Source organism: Phlebotomus papatasi, chromosome 3 (genome assembly GCF_024763615.1).
Source record: "Phlebotomus papatasi isolate M1 chromosome 3, Ppap_2.1, whole genome shotgun sequence".
Lineage (NCBI taxonomy): Eukaryota > Metazoa > Arthropoda > Insecta > Diptera > Psychodidae > Phlebotomus > Phlebotomus papatasi.
Genome location: NC_077224.1, coordinates 85,626,590 through 85,645,368, shown reverse-complemented (window position 1 = coordinate 85,645,368; position 18,779 = coordinate 85,626,590). Strand labels below are relative to the sequence as shown.

The window sequence follows — 18,779 nt, the reverse complement described above, 5'->3', positions numbered from 1 at the left end:
AAAATAAATCACTTTTAAAGTCTAATTAAACAATGAACAAAAATTAAAGGAAGTAATTGACAGCCTAGTGTAAGGCGCGGCTCTTGGGCGAATTTGGCAACAGTTGCGGCGAAAATGAGAACTGTCCCGGCAAATAGGGAAATTGTAAACTATTAGCAAACAAGAACAGAAATAATGACAGCCAGCAGATGGCAACCTTTCCTCCAAAAAACAAATTTTTTAAAGAGATTATGAATAGAAAATTGTAATAACTTGCAGTAGTAACATGGAGTAATAACTTATTTTATCAAATTTTTGTAAAATTAACCCTCTATCAGGTAAGACCGTCTCAAGACCGTCATCACAAGAATCACATTTACTTCGATTACAAAATTTTTATTCATTTAAAATTGTTTTTGCCTATTTAGTTATAATCTTACTGATATTTCTTCTAATAGTAAATGCAAATAAACGCAGTAAATGTAAATTTAAACTAAATAAAAGTGTGTTTTCGATGCGAGCCTTGACACGTAGCAACTGTTAGAGGGTTAATTACCTTCGAAGCCTAAAGTAAGCAATTTAGAAAAAAAAAAGATTTATATAAGTAATTAACAGCATGGCGCAGTGATAGTCTCTTTCGGCGAGTTTGCGAACAGTTTCGGCAAAAATGAGAACAGTCGTGGCGAATAGGGGAAATTGTAAAATAATAATAATTGTAAACTATTAATAAGCAAGAACAGAAATCTGACAGCCAAAGAATGTCAAGTTTTTGCTCTAAAAAGAAATGTTTTTTATCAAATTTTCGTAAAATTAATTACTATTAAGGCCTAATTTGGTACTTTACTAAAAAATTAAAACAACTAATTGACAACATGGTGCAGTAAACGACTCTTGCGGCGAGTTTGCGAACAGCTGCGGCGAAAATGAAACAGTCGTGGCGAATAGGGGAAATTGTAAAGTAAACTATAAACAAGAACAGAAATCTAAGAGCTAAAGAATGTCAAGTTTTTGCCCTAAAACAAAATGTTTTTTATTAAATTTTCGGAAAATTAATTACTTTTACGGCTTAATTAAAAGCTCTACAAAAACTTAAAATAAGTAATTGACAGCATTGCGTAGTGAGCGATTCTCGTGGCGAATTTTAGAACAAAATCAGCGAAAATGGGAACAGTCGCGGAACTGGGGAAATAATAACAGTCAGAAGATGACAAACTTTTCTTCAAGAACATAATGTTTAAAAAAAATTTAACACGGAACACGGATTTTGATCTGGACTTATCCTCTTTTATTACTACACAAACGACGTTTCGGAATTTTATGGCTCCTTCCTTAAAAAAAAATTGAATAGAAAACAGTAAAAACTTGCAGTAATAACATGGTTTAATAATTTATTTTATTAAATTTTCGTATAAATAATTACTTTTGAGCCCCAAAGTAAGCAATTTAGAAAAGACTTATATAAGTAATTGACACGATGGTGCAGTGAGCGACTCTTACGGCGAGTTGAAGAACAGCTGCGGCGGAAATGAGAACAGTCGCGGCGAATAGGGGAAATTGTAAACTTATTAATAAACAAGAACAGAAATAATGACAATCATGACAATAATGACAATCGCGGCGAATTTGAGAACAGTTGCGGCCACGGCGGCGAAAATGTAAATAGTCACGGCGAGTAAGGGGACATGATTCAGAGTAGTCAAGTCCGATGAAATTATTCGTATTTTGAAATAAATCCAACTCATTTTTAGCATATAAACGAGCTTATTGATAAGACCACAGGTGACTATGCAGCCAGGTATTTACGAGGTTGGAATTTTAGCGTCTTAAACAATTCATTCCAAGGCTTCCCCATGCCCTAAGGCAAAAAGGAATTCTTTGAAATTAGGGGCTTCCCTATAATTTTGAGGGTGTGTTCACATGTTTGAAACAGACACAAAACGTTATGTCCATACTCAAAACACATACATTAGGCATAATTTTCCACTTATTGATTTATTTAACACGAAAATTTCTCCCTGAAAAATCAAATTAATTATTCTTGAAGATTGACTTATTGGAATTTTCTTATTAAGACCTTTTCTTTCTATCAGTACAGTGGAATTGTTTGACTCAAATGCTCTTCAGGATGATGTTTTCTTCACTTACAAAAGCCAAAGTCAATTAGCGTATCTCTATTTCACTTCACGTCAACGTAAATATATTGAGAAATGTGTTTAGTGTTTCTTTTGGCAATTGCAAATTATTTTTCACTTTGTTTAGATTTGTTTTTTTTTATTAGCTTACTTTTCTACCATTCAGATGAAACTCAAAATAGTTTCGTGCTGGATGAAACCTTGAAATAACGAAGTCAATTGTTTTATAATTAGTATCTCTCGGATGGTAATGGAGCTTATCTACAGTTTACTAAAGATCCCAACAAATTGCTCTATGGAAAATATCTCTTTATCATTTACGGAAAATTTTCCTGAAAAAACGAACTATTTGGGCCAAGTCACTGTCCTCTTTCACTTTTTACGTATTTTTAGCATCACTAATATGCTATTTCCCGAACTTTTTTTTATTATACTTTATTTAGTTCCCTCTTGATGCTTTTTTTGTGATGAATTGGCACATTTTTTCCATTGTTGTTGTTGTTGGAAACGTGCTTGGAATACCATTTGTCGTATTTTTTTTCCATGATTTCTTCTGCATTTTTCTTATATTGCTGGAAAGTGTTGATAGCCTTCATTAGCACATTAATATGCAAAGTGCAGTGAAAACTTTTCATAAGATAAATGGTGTATTGATGAGAAAAACAGTAATACGTAATCAATACGTCGCAATGTATCTGTTTTTTATACACAGGAAAAAATGGAATATTACAGAATTTTTTACTCAAAGTGAGGTTATGTTTATTGGTTTCGATGATTTTAGCGCCTTTTACTACTCTGCCTAACCTTAAATGTTCTGGCATACTTTAAATAGTTTACAATGAAAGCAAATAATACATATTAAGTAGTAAGTTTTTTTTTGAGGTTATGTTAAAAGAAAATTCATTGACTAAACAATTTAAACAATTCAATATCAAGTTAGCAGTGTTTTGATTCGATTTAAATATATTCTTAAAATTAATTAAGTTGCATTAGAATACCAGTCTTGAAGTGGCAATAGTTTGTCAGTTTCAAATTTGAGGTTATGATCAGAGTTGTTTGTGTACATTACATTTAGTGATTCTGATCAAATTAATCCAGCAACGTTCTGTAATCTTTTAGTGCAAAATGCAAAATTTACTTAATCTTGAAGTAAATAAAAATTATTAGCTAAAAGAAAAGTTCTGCATGGAATATACCTTCGAGGTTATTTTTAAACTATTTAATGGCTAAAACGTGACATTACGCTATGATGGCAAATCAGAAATATTTTGCAAATTTCTTACAAGTTGCATTTCTCATGAAAAATCTGAATTCTATACAAATATTTTGCAATTATGAGAATTAGAAGAATGCAGAATGTGAGGTTATGTGGAACACCCTCGGCAATTAAAATAGCTTTAATAGGAATATTAGCAATTTTTACGGTAACATTCTTATAAAGAAAGATAATGAAAACTTCATTTTATGTGTAAACTTTATGTGTATTCAGAATATCATAAAAGCTTCTAATTACTTCAAATTTAATATGATAGATAATAAAAAAAATTATCCAAAAAGCCAAGTTATGTTTTTAAAGGTTATGTTTTTCTAATGAAAGATTATCAATATTTTATAAGTAATCAGAATACCATAAAATCTTTTACTTTACTTGAAATGAAATGAAATGAAATGAAATTGATAATAAAAGACTTTTGCAAAACAACAAGTTGGGTTTTTAGGTTATTTTTCTTGTTTAGGTTATGTTTTTCTAATGAAAGACTATCAATGTTTTATATTGACTCAGAATTACATAAAAACTTCAACTTCTTACTTGAAAATTAATAAAATATGGTAGATTATAAAACAGTTATCTAGAAAGCCAAGTTGGGGTTTTAGGTTATTTTTTTGCTTAGGTTATGTTTTAGTGATGATTGCACTTCTAGAGCTTCTCTGACAAAACCTGAATACTATGAAAGTTTTTAACCAAGCACAACTATTTTTTTTTTAATTTTCGTATAAAAAGAGCAAAATCAAGCATTTGAAACTGTTTCGAATTCGAAAGGAAATATTCTTTTGAGGTTATATTTAGACAACTTTTGTGCTTCTGATGCTACTTTTCTAAAATCCGAACGTTTTGAAAGCTTTTAGACAAGTACAGATGCTCTATTTTTTTAACAAATAAAAAGAAACAGAACAGAATAAAAAAGTTATGCAAAAAACTGTGTTGGGTTTTTAGGTTATTCTTTTTTGTTTAGGTTATGTTTTGCTAATGATTGCGAATCTAAAGCATCTCTGAAAAACTTTAAACACTATGAAATTTTTTAACCAAGCACGACTTTTTCTACTTTTCGAATAAAAGGAATAAAATCAAGTATTTAAAACTGGTTCGAATTAGGAAATGTTCTTTTGAGGTTAAGTTTAGACAACTTTTGTGCTTCTGATGCTACTTTTTCGAAATGTGAATGTTTTGAAGGCTTTCAGAAAAGCACAAATGCTTTAACTTTAGCAATGAATACAATTAAAGAGAACAGAATTTTTGAGGTTATGCTACAAAGCTTCTGGTACTTGTACTTTACTCCCCGATGGAGCTAAGAACTTTTATAATTTCTTAGTACACTTGAACGAAAATTTTGAGCATGAATTATGATGCTATTCCAATGAAAAATGAGCATGTTTTTTTTAGCACATTTCTGTTTTCAAGTACTAAAAAAGATCATGACTGTTCCCATGTTATTTCAATGAATGTTAAATGGCATTAATCATCAACATTAATTTAATATTTTTATTCTCATAGTGTTTTTTACATTTTCTTTATTATGAAAGACATGATGATAGGTTCTTCTCTCCGTACAAAATCTTCATATTTTCCCAAGTCCTCGTCTTTTGTCTGCATATTTCTATTCATTTTTATTGAAAACACTTTTAGCACCAATTTTTCTTTGTGAAATAACATGTGGGAACAGTCATGGTCTATTTTAGTACTTGAGAACAGTAATGTGCTAAAAAAAACATGCTCATTTTTTCATTGGAATAGCACCATTATTGTAGGTTATATTCTAAAACAATAACATAACCTCGCACTTTGTTATGATCTGTGTAAATGTTCTACAAACTTTTAGTACATTACATCAAGCGCCATCTAACTTCAAATTGATCAACACTAAACCACTTTATTAAGTAAAATTATCAAATTATTGCATTTTGCAATAATTTCGGCGTCAGGTGTATTTTTAAATGTAAATTTGTCTGATTATGTAGTTGTGCATCCAATGACAAAATCTTGATATCGAAATACTATACCAACAGAAAAGTATTTACATTGGAATTCATAACGATGCGATGTGGTTGTAAGGAGATTTTTGTGTAAATACCTATCTGGGAATTAAAAAAAAAAGAAGTATTTTAGGTTCACGTGCACTCGCTTATGCTACGAGGTTGATGGTATGTAAGAGTCTATGTGACTTGTTTGTCTCCCCACTTCTTTAATATCAATTTGCGAAAGACGCAGATCATTTTAGATAGAAGAAGAAAAAATACAAAAACTGAGATGTGAAGCTTGAAACACCATCGTATGAGCAATTGAGATAAAATGCTTAAATTAGCTTGAGGAAAATTTTATTTTGTGGTTTTTTTTCTTTGGGGTTATATCTTTGTGAAAGAGTGTCAGGGAGATGTTGATAAGAAGTTTAACGTATGGGAAAAAGATTAGTCTAATGATCAATATAAATTGCATTTTGCATTATGTAATTGTGTCATGATTAATCTTACAGCTAGTTTTCTATCCTCATTTCATTATTGTTAAATTGTCTGCATATTTCCACATGATCAAGTACCTGAAGAAGGCGGAAGTTTTGATTGCGTTACTCTCACAGTCATGCTGTTTATTGCTCTAACTCTGCAGTGATAGCAGTATATATTTTTCATTCATGTACATATCGACATCTCTCATTTGATTATACTTGAGAATATTCAAGGTCAACAACTAAAAGATTAAATTTTTTATATTCACGGTCACAAGTATTTATTCGAAATCAAAATGCGTTCGAAAATTAAACAGAAGTTCACAGATCAGCCGCATGAGAGCCTTTGTACTAGCTTCGAAATTTTTGACAAGTCTCACACTGTTTCGGTATTACAGTAGACTCCTTCAAATTTGTGCATTTTCAACCGAAATGTCATCCGAATTACAGAAAAACTTGGTCGTCAAACCTTTTATTAAATTTACGCTACCTTCGGACGACTTAAGCTCCGGACAAGACATTTTTTCTATGTTATTAAATGGATTTCACCCGTAGTTCTTTTCTGAAAATTTGAGGCATAGGACTAGCCTTTAAAATGTAATAGGAGAAAGCGTGCTACCTTCGAATCATTTATGATTCACACAATATCTTAATAGCAGTATCTTAATAGCTAGTCCAATGCGTCAAATTTTCAGAAAAGAGCTATGAATGAAATCTATAAGGAACATAGAGAAAAAAAAATGAATTGTCCGAAGCTTGAGTCGTCCGAAGGCAGCGTGCTTTCCCTTATTATAATGGTTAAAATTTATTAAAAATATATTGAAAAAAATAGTTGTTCGAAATTCGAGTCGTCTGAAGGTATCGCACTTGTTCCTGCTCATAAATTTTAAAATTCTTCGAAAAACACTCAATAATGAAAAATCACAACATTATTACGAAAAACTATTGGTAAATTTCAGAATTTTCATCATTTGAGTCATAATTAAGCTTGGAAAGTATTAATAAACTTTTTACGAACACAAATGCATTCGAAGATTGGTTTCGAAAACGTGTTCGAATTTTCGAAAAAGCTCTCCTTAGATTCAAACTCAATTTGTCATATGGCATTGCCAGAGCGTTACAGAATTCCCCTCCTGGGGCATTTTTGTCTATCTTTCGACGTATTAAATATCCTTGTTCGAATTTTTTGACAGTCAAGCTATTTTAAATCAGCCTACCATTCTTGGTTTGCGAAAAATATCTCTTTCTCTCGTAAATTATCCTTGATAATACTTGAAAAATGCGGTATCCGCGGTATCGCAGTGACTTGTTAAGTAAATTTGATTTTTATTGAAGGGAATAGTGTGGCGGCATTTACTTGTGGCCTGTATTTATTTATGGGCTCCTTGGAAAAACTTATGTTTTGGCCTCAAAATGTTTCTGAGAAATTTCAAAATTAAAAATATTTTATGTATTTTGATAAGGTAAAGTGCCCTCAAGTCGATCAGTTTAATTTTTGAATGTTTGATGGTCAATTGTTCAAGCCCAGTCTATTCGAAAATCGTCTGGAAAATCGAGCGTTTCGAATTTCGAATTGTATTCTCGGACTTTTGTGGATAATTTTGAGTCAAGAAACACGGTATAGACCTTTTTAAAAACTTCTCTATTTCCTCCTGCTACGACGTTTCGGAGATTGGTTGTCTCCTTCCTCAGGTATGGGGAAGCTCTTATCAGGTTTCTGGGGAATCACTTGAACAATTACATACACTTGGACTTCATAAAACACTTTCTGGGACGATGTCATCATTTGGACGGTTTGACGCAGAAATTTCGAATTTCGGTATTCCTGATACTTCAATCGTCAATAACAGTGCATAACCGTTTGCGGTAAATGTGAATACTTGTGTACTGTGTAGTATTGAAGTATTTCAGAATGACACATTTTAATGAAAGGGATAAAAATGAAAGAGAAAACGATATATTTTGCAACGCCATCTATTGAGAAATTCCCATGAAAACCAGATTTTGACAAAACTTTTACAAGAATTTTGTTAATTAATTTTGGTGGATTCGGTTTTAACAAGAAATCTTGTTGAAAATGAAAAGATTTTACGAGAATCCCTATGGCGACAGGGGTAACCAAAAATCTTGTTACTTTTCCATATAAATTGACTTATTTTACAAATTTTTTACGAGATTGTTTACGAGATATTTTTTTCAGAGTTCTCTCTGATGTACCTTTGAATCGGTAAGGAAAAAACTTCAACCGGAGAGAGCTCTCAAATTGGGAAGGTTATTACTGAACGAGAGGATTTAGTTCTTAAATTATGTAAAAGAAGGCTTTTAGGCTTCGCACAGACTCTGGTTTTGAACATTTGATATTTTTCACATATTCCTTCAATTAATCTGATCTAATAGCAACATTTTAATGGTCAGTCTTAAGTCACGTATCCTGAAAAAAATATGTGAGATTCCTTAAAGCAGTGGTGAGCAAGAACGGTTTCAAACCGAATAAATGTCAAAATAAGTTTGTCCAGGTGACAAACTTATTTTGACAATTGACAATTGACGTAAAATTTTCATTTGACGTTTGTCCGTTTTCAAACGGTTCTTGCTCACATCTGCCTTAAGGGAATGTGAGAAAAATATGAAGTGTTCGAAGCCAGAGTACAGTGCGAAGCCTGAAAGCCTTCCAAAGTAAAATTTTCACAATTTATTTTCTTCATGCATTCCAACACAAAAGTTCAAGTATTCCGCAAAGTCTTATTTACTTGGCTATCACTTTTTCTTTCTATACTATTTTCACTCCAAATTGCACTTTCATTGAGCTGGGTGTAAAAGGGAAAATTTCGTGTGAAAATTGGCGGGATTTTTTATTTGAATTCTTGAAAATTTGGCAAGAAACTTTGTATCATGTTTGGCAGTAGAAAAAAACAAGTTTCTGGTGGTTCATCAGAAAACCCAGGTCACCAAAAAACACTTGTCCGTTTTTGCATTTAATTTCCATGCATAAAATGTCTCACTTGGGGGGGAATATCATGTGATTCTAGAGGGCATTTCTTGTGGATATTAACCTAGGGGGTGACATTAGCTGTTATCAGTGCGACTACTTTTGATATAGTGTACTCTCTCCCACTTATTTTCTGTCTCTTTCACGTCGATTCTAATTATTTCGTGCAACAAAAAGTAATTACTTGAAAAAATTTTACCAAAGTACACTGAAAAAAACGGAATGGTAAAACACAGTAGGATGAAAAAAATCGTCGTAAATATTATATACTGATTAGTTTATGAGAAATTCATAGTTTTTTCAATACTGGTGTAAAAGTAAACGCATAGAGATTAAAATGGTACTAGTGGTAAAAAAAACAAACTTATTCAACCAATATATTTTGATTTTATTGTATTAAAAAATGTGTTGTACTTCAGAATATATAAGGGAAATGTACCAGAGATCGTCAGTGTTCCTCGGATCGGAAGATTGTTCCGCGTATCGGAACCCCAAAATAAAATGTATTTTTGTAAATTACTCGCTGTATTTTAGCAATGCCTTTTAGCTAAATGGATTATATTGGTTCACATTCAATCTATAGAAACGATTTTCGCGTTGAGTTTCTAACAAAATTGTTATTATTTACCTCATTTTTGAATCACTGTATCAACGTCTTAGCCAGACAACCGCCATTCATCACTTTCTTAAAATTTTACACGAGAATTTGTCTGACAGAATATGAGGAATTATGACGGATTAAAATGATTTACAAATCTATGTTAATTGAAAAATGAATACTCAGTGATTCTAATTTCAATATCGATGCACTATTTTAATTGTTTCGACAAGAAATATTTAAAATAAATTATTTTTTGCAAACAAGTACATTCTGCTTCACTTGTTTCTCAGATCGGCACACGTGTTTTCGTGGAAAATTGCACTCAACTGTCATCATCACGGCCATTATAGGATGTTTTTGTTGTGAAGAGACACTTTACCAGTGAAAGTGTTACAGTAGACTCTCTCAAATTTGGGCATTTGGGACCAAAATGTCACCCGAATTAGAAAGAAATTCGGGCGACAAACTTTTTGAAATACATCGATTTTAAATTCATCTGCCTAGATATATTGAGTTTACGTACTCAAATATATTGTAAATATCATGAAAATTCTTAAATAATGTAAAATCACAAATTCGCGCTTTTTCTTCGGTCCCGAAAATGTGCATAATCCCGGGATTGAGTGCACAGTGTGAAAACATAATTTCAAACATGGTCTGGTTTCGAACACTTCTTTTCTTACTTTTCCCATATTTCTTTAATAAATCTGACCTAAGTTTTTCAGGAAATGTGTAACTTAAGATTAACTATTAAAATACAGTAGACTCTCTCTCAATCGGAAATATGGGGCGAAATGTCATCCGGTTTATCGATAGATTTGGGCGTCAAAGCCTTTGTAAATTCTACAAAAAACGCTCAATTATAAAGAATAACGATAAAATAGGAAGATCATGCAGCGAATTTGAGCAAATTAGCTTTAAAATTAAACGTGAAAATTGTCAACAAAATTTGTCGGCCGATTGAAAAAGAGCTGATTGAGCGAGAGCCTACTGTATTTGCTTCATTTGATAATCATAATCAAACTTGAAAACTCGAATTAAAAAGTAGCCCGATGTTAAAAGAGCCGAATTAGCGAGAGTCTTCTGTATTCAATTTAACAATTTTAGAAGTTTTTTCGTGTGAATATACAGTACACAGTGCAATAGTGACGAAAAAGTTCAATGAAGCCTTGTAGAGTGATTTGAATGCCAAGAAAGCAGATGAATCCTCATCAAAAACGTCTGCCGATCCTTGGCTCACTCCCTTCCAATCCGTGGAACACCTGATTAAGTCCCTTCCGATCCGCGGAACACACTGCATCCTTGCATTTAAACAAACCTATATATTATTAATTTCCGCAAATAATAAAAGCGTAAATATACGGAAATAGTTAAATGGATAACTAATGTATCAATTTGGCATACGAAAAACTACCAAATAGTGTTTTGGGGCTCATATTTTCAGCTAAATATGAAGCATGACTCTTAACATTCCGATCCGTGGTAGACTTCCCTTATTATTTAACTAATAGTTAATTAAACAAGACATAATTTTTATTACAGAGGTATACATTATAAATATAATTGAGATAAACATGAATTTATTTATAAAAAATCTTATTATAGCACATTTTATAAACTTCTTTATTCCATATTGCAAATCTACTTTGAATAATTTTACTCTAAGAATAGAATCATAAGTATAGGAAACTCCAATAACATAATAGTAAATTTTATAAAATGAGAACATTCAATATTGCTAGTTTTAGATAGATATTAACAGTCTAGTTTTTGTATAGTTAGTCTAATATTATTATTATTATAAATTTTGATGTTATCTCATTCATTTTGCGTTATTTATGAATTAATCTAGTCATTAAAGTTAATAACAAATAGAACAATATATGTGAAACTGAAATAATATTATAGATAACCTAGATAACTTCATTAATTAAGAAATCAATATGGAATGTTTTGAATGCTCGTAACTTATTTTAATCTCACCATTGTAACTGCATCTTCTTTGCGAAGTGCTTTTCACGTAGGACGCACATACTTCCTGACGATACACAACATCCTCTGTTCGCGGGGAATCTGATAAAGATACACCGAAAAAATATATTTCCCAAAATTGAAAAGAGTGTAGTAACGGACATTTTGAATTTAAGTAAACTGTCTGGAATCAAGTAAAAAGTTCACCATGATACAATTTTTTTCTTCTGTCTGTCTTTTTTTTGCATTTTCTCTTAAAATAGCACGGTTGCCTTTCCAAACTCTTCGGTTGATTATACGTTCTTATCAAAGCTTTCACCTTTTAGCACTAAAATTCGCTAATTCACTTTAAAAGAGCTTATTTCATGAAAATTGTACTCACCTGTGAAAGCTCACTTTCTCCCCCGTTTTATGCGGAAAACTCCCACATTCCTTTACAGCACAACGCAATTTAGGCATATTTAGGCACTACAGACAACATATTTATCAAAAAAACAACAAATTATTTAATTATTCACTTGTTTTTTGGCTATTGAAAAAAGACTGACTTGCCGTATTTCGCGGAGAGACAGGGACATACTGTTGGAACGAGACAAATATATGAGGAAATCGGCGCGCTCAATTTGTATAGAAAACAGCTCTAACGTCACCCCCTTGATATTAACCGTGCAAAATTGTAACGATGTGGTGTGAAAAGTGAGACAAACTGTAGAAAATGAAATTAAAAAAAAAAGGTAAAAATTGCTTGTGGTATTGAGAGTATGAAAGTCAACATCAGGTGGATTTAATTATTTTTTGCAAAGTGATTTTCAGCGGAGAATTTGAGCGTAAAAAAACCTACTTCGTACTGTCTTCTTCGCATCCAAGAAGAATAATTGCAGAAAGGTTTATTTAGTCTGGTTAGTCCTTGCGATAGCATTCCATTGACAGCCATTTTCCACTCTCTCAAAATTTTCTGGAGATGTTTCTCCTATTTTCCACGGAACAAAGACACTTTACTCACACTTTTGGTGAGCTTTTCGTTTTCTTTTTTTGCCTATGAACTTGTCAGATCACTCAAACACTGGTCAGTCACTTTGGTCTCAGTCTTTTATGCTAGTCTTAACTCTTTCCTATGCATTATTCTTGTTCACTACGCACAAAATTTCTGGCAAGAAAAACTGATTTTCTCACTTCTGAAATGTGAGATTTGATTTTGACATCACAAAATTGCGTCTCGAGGGCGTTTTTCAGATGTTTCCCGAACACAAAAAAAAAGAACTTGACAAATGCTACAGATGTTGGGAAAACTAGCTCTTTAGAAAATACGTTTGTTACGTTCAATGTCTTCCAACTGACTGAATTGTGTTGGGAATATTTTCACGAGTTCTATGTATTTTATGTGAATATGTATTGGAGTTTGGGGAGCTAACCAACACATTGATGTATCTCCAATGTTAACGTAGATGAGAGAGTAAACTTCAGTCAATTGCCGGGGAATGTTGGAGCTGAGAGAGATTCTTCAATAATGCATTTGGTAGTATGGGAGCTTTATTGTGAACTGTTTGGAGGGAAATTGTAATCAAATTTCTCTAAACACCAATTTAAACTGTCGAGAGTCTTAAATCATTTGAACTTCTTGGGATTAGGGAGCGTTATCTAGAATTTAGAAAATAAAATTGTGTGCAGAGGTATCATGGTGAAGGCAGGAAATGTGTGTAAACCAAAGGGGGAGATATTTGCTTCATTCACAAAAACTTATTCCGTTCTCGTTCAGTAAGAACCTTTCGAAGAGGCAAAGTCACTCCAAAGCCAAGCCGAACCATTCGAAAATCTACTACTCGCTGCTTTAGCGCTGATTGCTCTGCAATTTCGAATTTCGGTATTCTTGACACTTCAATCGTCAACAAATTTTTCGAAAAGGTTTGGCTTATCATTCACAAGTAGATCTTGAAAAATTCGAACATTTATTCGAAAGTCACATCCTGTTCGAATTTCGAAGTGCTCAAGTCTCAAAATGTCTAAGGTTTTGCTTTGTTGTGAGGAAATACTCAAAGCAACGACGTTTATTGTTTCTGTCCCACTATTTAATCACTTCATAATCACTGAGTAACTCTTTTGCGAGCTTTTTAGTGCAATATTTCATAAATATTCTCCACCTTCTTCGAAAATTTAGTATGAAAATTCGAAATTGAATTTGAATTCTTCGGACATCAACGACTTTTTGTGCAAATAGAGTCCCATTTATCTTTTATCCAAGACGCTATTGGAGAACCAAAATCCATTTATGTTTGCACCCATTCTGGTTCACAGACAGAATTTAAAAAATTCGAAGATCGGTTTCGATTATTTCGAAAACCAAAGAACCGCATTTATAATTCTTGTCTCGTATGCATGGTGACCAAAGAACCTTTAAAGAAAATCATTTGACAGAACGTTATCTTGAAAGAAGTGCCGAAAATTCATGAAATTTTCTACAGATATTCTGCAAAACTTTCGGCAATTAAATTTTTAAATCTAACGACTGACTACAGAATTCTGCAGAATTTTCCAGGTGCCAAGTTCATTTATTGTAAAGCAATTGAAATTAAATGTTTTGCTATGAAGTCCCAAGAACACCGAAAATTCCAAATAGTAAAACAGTCAGCGTTAAAGCGGTGAGTACGTGAACTTGTACTTTAGACTTTCGGTTGATTTTCGAATAGGTTAAGGTTGCCTTTGGAGTGGTTTTGTCTCTTCGAATGATTGCTTCTGAACGTAGTGATTATGGTTAAATATTTTTATCACACTCCTAATACTGCCAGAACTTCTTTTAATACGCAATTTTAAATACAGTAAGTTCTGAGTTTGTTAAATGATAACGTTTTTATACTCTCTTGCATGATTACTTATACACTAAGTTTATATCGTAGATCGTGGGTATAGTTGTAAATCTACACAGAACTTCCAACCTTTCCACAATTTGTATAAAATATTCATAATACTTCCAATGTTTTGGAAGTGCTTAAAAAATCTGTCAATACTTCCTGAACTTCTTGCACTTCCTATACCTATTTAAAAAATTAAAACAAAAAGGAAATATAAGCGAAAGAACTGCATCATATTTCGGACAGTTCTCAATATTAGACATGTTTTTTTCTTAGTTTTTAAATAAGTTTTTCTTAGTTTTTTAATAGTTTTTAAATTTTTAGATGTTGAATGCAGATTTTTATATGCAAAATAAACCATCACCTTTAAAAACGAAATGTCATAGAAAAAACCTTCAAAGGTTCCGGAAAGGGAAGGGATGTCAAAGAACTTAGTGTCCGATGTTAGATACAAAGGAATATGTATATTTCTTTATTCAATTTTAAAGTGCCTAAGATTTTCCCAACTCTTATTCTTTATTTTCAATTTTTTTATTTTAAATTAAATTTCCATTTGACAGAAAGAGACAGTTATATCTGAATTCAGTTGGAAAGAGCAAAAGATAAAATTTCAAACTATTGAATTTCACTCAACTGATAAGGTGTACCAACGCCGTAAAATTACATCTTTGTTTATTTTTATAATCGTCAAAAGAAACATTTAAGATATATTTATTTTTAATTTATTCTCATCTAAAATTATCTGTTATTCTTCTTCCATCTGAAATCTCTTCCATTGCATTTTATTTTTCTTAAAAACAAGAAGATAGTTTTATCCATGGTTTTATTTCAGACGCAATTTTTCTGTAGTCAGAAATGAGAGAGTGTTCTTATCAAGGCTATTTTATTAGGACTATCAAATTTAGTCCGGAAGTATGCAAAAAAAATATATTCGCAGAAATGAAAAGATCTTCAGTCACGAGAAGTTAATTGTAGTTATAGTTGTAGGCAAGTCTTTTATCGTACAATAATAGAAAAAGTCTATTATTTATGGAAATGTTTATTTTATTATTTTAATTACAATTTGTTCTTATAATAAGAGGTTCTGTATAGGCTTGTAGGGCTTGTATTTATGCCAGAACACAACAAAAATTACAGTTTTTTTTTTTTAGCAAATTTTAGTAAAAATATATGGAAAACGCAAACAAATATTCGCATTATATTTAAATTTTTGGAAATTTTTGAGGGAATTTTATTAACTACGTTTTCTTTATAATTTTTTTTGTGTAATAGGGCTAATATATACATTTAAGACCCTGATAGCTGTGTCCTAAATGAAATTTGAGCACTCATTGTGTTAAATAGAGAAAACCTTCACTATTTCCCACACTTTGACTTTCATTTTCGTGTTTTAGTAACCGAGTGTAAAATAATTATTGAATATATTTAGCGAAATCATAGATGCCAATTTTTCAAACAAAGTTTCTATCTACTTGAATTTTCAGTTTCTTTGAAGTCTAAAAAGCAATTAAGTGAAAGCAGTTTTTCTTTAAAGAAGATGGTCAGTTATATCTGAAACAAAATTCTTATTTTGTGTTATCAGTGTGTGAATGTTCTTATCAAGGATAAGTTTTGGGACTATCAAGTGTAATCCGAAAGTAAAGGAAATTGTATTATTCTTAGTCTTCAGATGATATTAGTTGTAAGTAATTCTCTTTCTATTCTATTCACTGATAAAAAAAGCAGGGAGCATCATATTGTAATCTAATGTAAAAAGGTATTGTTATGAAAAGTGTTTCTGGCAAGATATTGAGAAGAACTTCGCCTACTTATAAATTAATCCTAAAAAGAATAATAAAGAGACCGTAAAAAGAGTAATTAAAAAATAATAATCAACAAAAAATCAAATGTGATCAATAGGGGAAAGTGCCCATGCTTTAGCTACACGGTACCAAGCTAATGTCTAAATTTGTCGTGTGTTTTTCAATAAATGTGACTCATATCATCCATATTTTAAAAACTAGGGAAAAGTGTCTTGTTTTTAAAATATATTGCAGAGCCGCATTTATTGAAAAACATACGAAAAAGTTAGTCATTATAAAGCTTGTGACCGTTCAAAGCATGGGCACTTTCCCCTACTTAATTTAGAAATTTCTAATCAGTGAATTAAAGAAGGAAATTTCTAACCATAGAAGTCATTTACAAAGGGAACGTAATATGCTTATCCTTCAACTCCAAAAGAGAGAGAGAGAGAGAGAGTACTTATATAAACCATTTTTTGTCAACTTATTACTGACCTGAAGCACAAACGGTAAGAGATATCGACTTCTGATCTTCAATGATCCCCCCTCTGTCAGTAAACATTATCTCCAGACGTTTTTCTCATTTTTTACCTGTTTTTTTTTTCATTTCCGAGTGTGTTTTTGGAGTTAGTCTTCTTCCTTTTCTATTTTATGTTAGGCTGTTGAACTCATTCGGGTCCATATAGCCAGTTGGAGTTAGTCAAGGTGAATATTTCGTCCTTAGACGCCCATGTTCGAAAATCATTTCGATATAGAATTTTCGTGAGTCCAATTGATCATTTTTGGAAGGCCTATATTTCAACAAATTTCCTAAATGTGAATTTCGATTTCTTTTTGAATAATCTTGAAATTTCAAATCCGGCTGCATAGGACTTAATCAGTAAATTACCCGTAATTAATGTATCTTTCCCGAATTTGCCTTTTTAGTTGTCCATAAGCTTATTATTCATACTAAAAGATAATAAAATGCGTTTTTCTTAAGCATTTTTTTTATTTCGGAATGTTTTTTTTTTTAATTTATGGATCAATTTAATCGAGAGTTAGCCAGTATGCATATCCTGCAAATATGCAATTTTACTGTGTCACTGAAGGTAATCCGCAGATTTTTTTTCAGTTTCGAAAATTTTTTTCAAAGCGGAACTCCCTGTAATTGTCTCTTTCTGTCAAATACAATTTAAAAATTCTACTTCTGGCACACCTTTCAGATCAAGAAAATTTCACAAAAATCAAAATTAACATGTCGTTCTTTCTCAAATTTTAAATACATTTGTCAAACTCTTTTGCACTCAAAATTTTATCAAACTAATTTGAGTTTATTAAGAATGTGAAAGAGAGGGATAGACATATGACACCGTTAGAGAAAGAAGGAGAACTGAATTTTGATTTTACGAAATTTTCCTGATCTTGAAGGTGTGTTGGAGCCATTCAATTTCATTTTCAATTTCAATCTTTATTTGCCAGAAACAGATAACGTAACAGATAACATTTCAATTGATTGGAATTTACTTAAGTGAAAAAGTTTGCCAATTCCATTACTAATTTTGTTAACCAAATTTGATTTTTTATATTACTGATACATGTCTGCAATTAAGGAAAATTCAATAGATTGAAATTTTACCTCTTACTTTTTTAAACTGAATTCAGGTATAATTGTCTCTTTCTGTCAAATGGAAATTGAATTCGAAATTGAAAGTGAAAATTCAATTTCAATTTGAAAGAAAGAGAAAAATGATTTCAATCAATTGAATTTCACTAAATTGATAAGGTGTCTCAGCGCCACTTAATGACCAAATTTTGGCATACTTTTTAGATCAGGAAAATTTCATTAGATCAAAATTCACATCCCCTCATTTTTCAACTGTCTGGCATGAGTTAGTCTCTAAAAGAATATTAAAGAGCCTGTAAAAATAAACATTAAAAAATTTATTCAGTAATTGCTCTGACACACCTTTTAGATCAAGAAAATTTCATGAAATCGAAATTTACACAGCTTTTTTTCTTAAAAGTTTAGTATATGTCTATTCCATTTTTTTCTCATTCAAAATTGGATTAAAGTAAATTGAATATGTTGTGATGTCCAAAAGAAGAAGAAGAGTGCAAAAGAATGGGAAAGACAGATGCAAAACATTTGAGTAAGAACAGGAAATGAATTTTGATTTCATGAAATTTTCTTGATCTAAAAGGTATGCCTGAACCATTAGGGGGAGGTGGGGCTACTTTGAGCTGTAGGGCTAGATTGTTATACGACTTTTTCGCCTACTTCTAAATGAAGCTGGGCCTTACAATTATTTTATTTAGAACTACAATTATTTTGTGCATCCAAATTACATCATCTTAATACTCAGTTGTTATTAGAAATATGAGAAAAAATCGTATAACAATGTAGCCCCACCTCCCCTTACTGATTTATTTTTGCTAATATTAAATAACATTGTTCTTAAGTACCCTAACTAACCCTAAAATATATTTTTTTGTTTCTTAAGAATTGGTGTCAGAAATGCTGAATAACCCAGCGAGTACCAAATTCTGCTAACCTTAAAATAACAGTCGTGAGGCAGTGCCATTTCCATATACAGTACGACCCCGATAGAGTCAATCCCTAAAATGTTTAAAGACCGTGGAATATTTATGTAAAATTTCAGGTTTATTGGCAAATTTTTGAACTATACTTTTCTTAAATAAAAACCTGAGTCAATTTTTAACAAGTGAAATAGTGACTACTACAATTATAGTCAAGTGTGCTAATCCGAGCGCTTCGCTA

The 18,779-nt window shown here is 31.6% G+C and overlaps 1 protein-coding gene across 4 annotated transcripts in view; it reads right to left on the bottom strand.

Moving 5' to 3' along the window:
• Nucleotides 1-18,779, bottom strand: part of LOC129806154 (phosphatidylcholine:ceramide cholinephosphotransferase 1-like) — a 51,096-nt gene that overhangs the window by 19,012 nt on the left and 13,305 nt on the right. Inside the window, exon 1 of one of the 4 annotated variants that reach the window (XM_055854531.1) lies at nt 12,233-12,745. The exons of the other annotated variants lie outside the window; for them this stretch is intronic. Coding sequence (XP_055710506.1) covers nt 12,233-12,325 — 93 coding nt within the window. The 5' untranslated portion in view covers nt 12,326-12,745. Of the gene's footprint in view, nt 1-12,232; nt 12,746-18,779 lie in introns of those variants that run through there. 4 annotated transcript variants of the gene reach the window in all.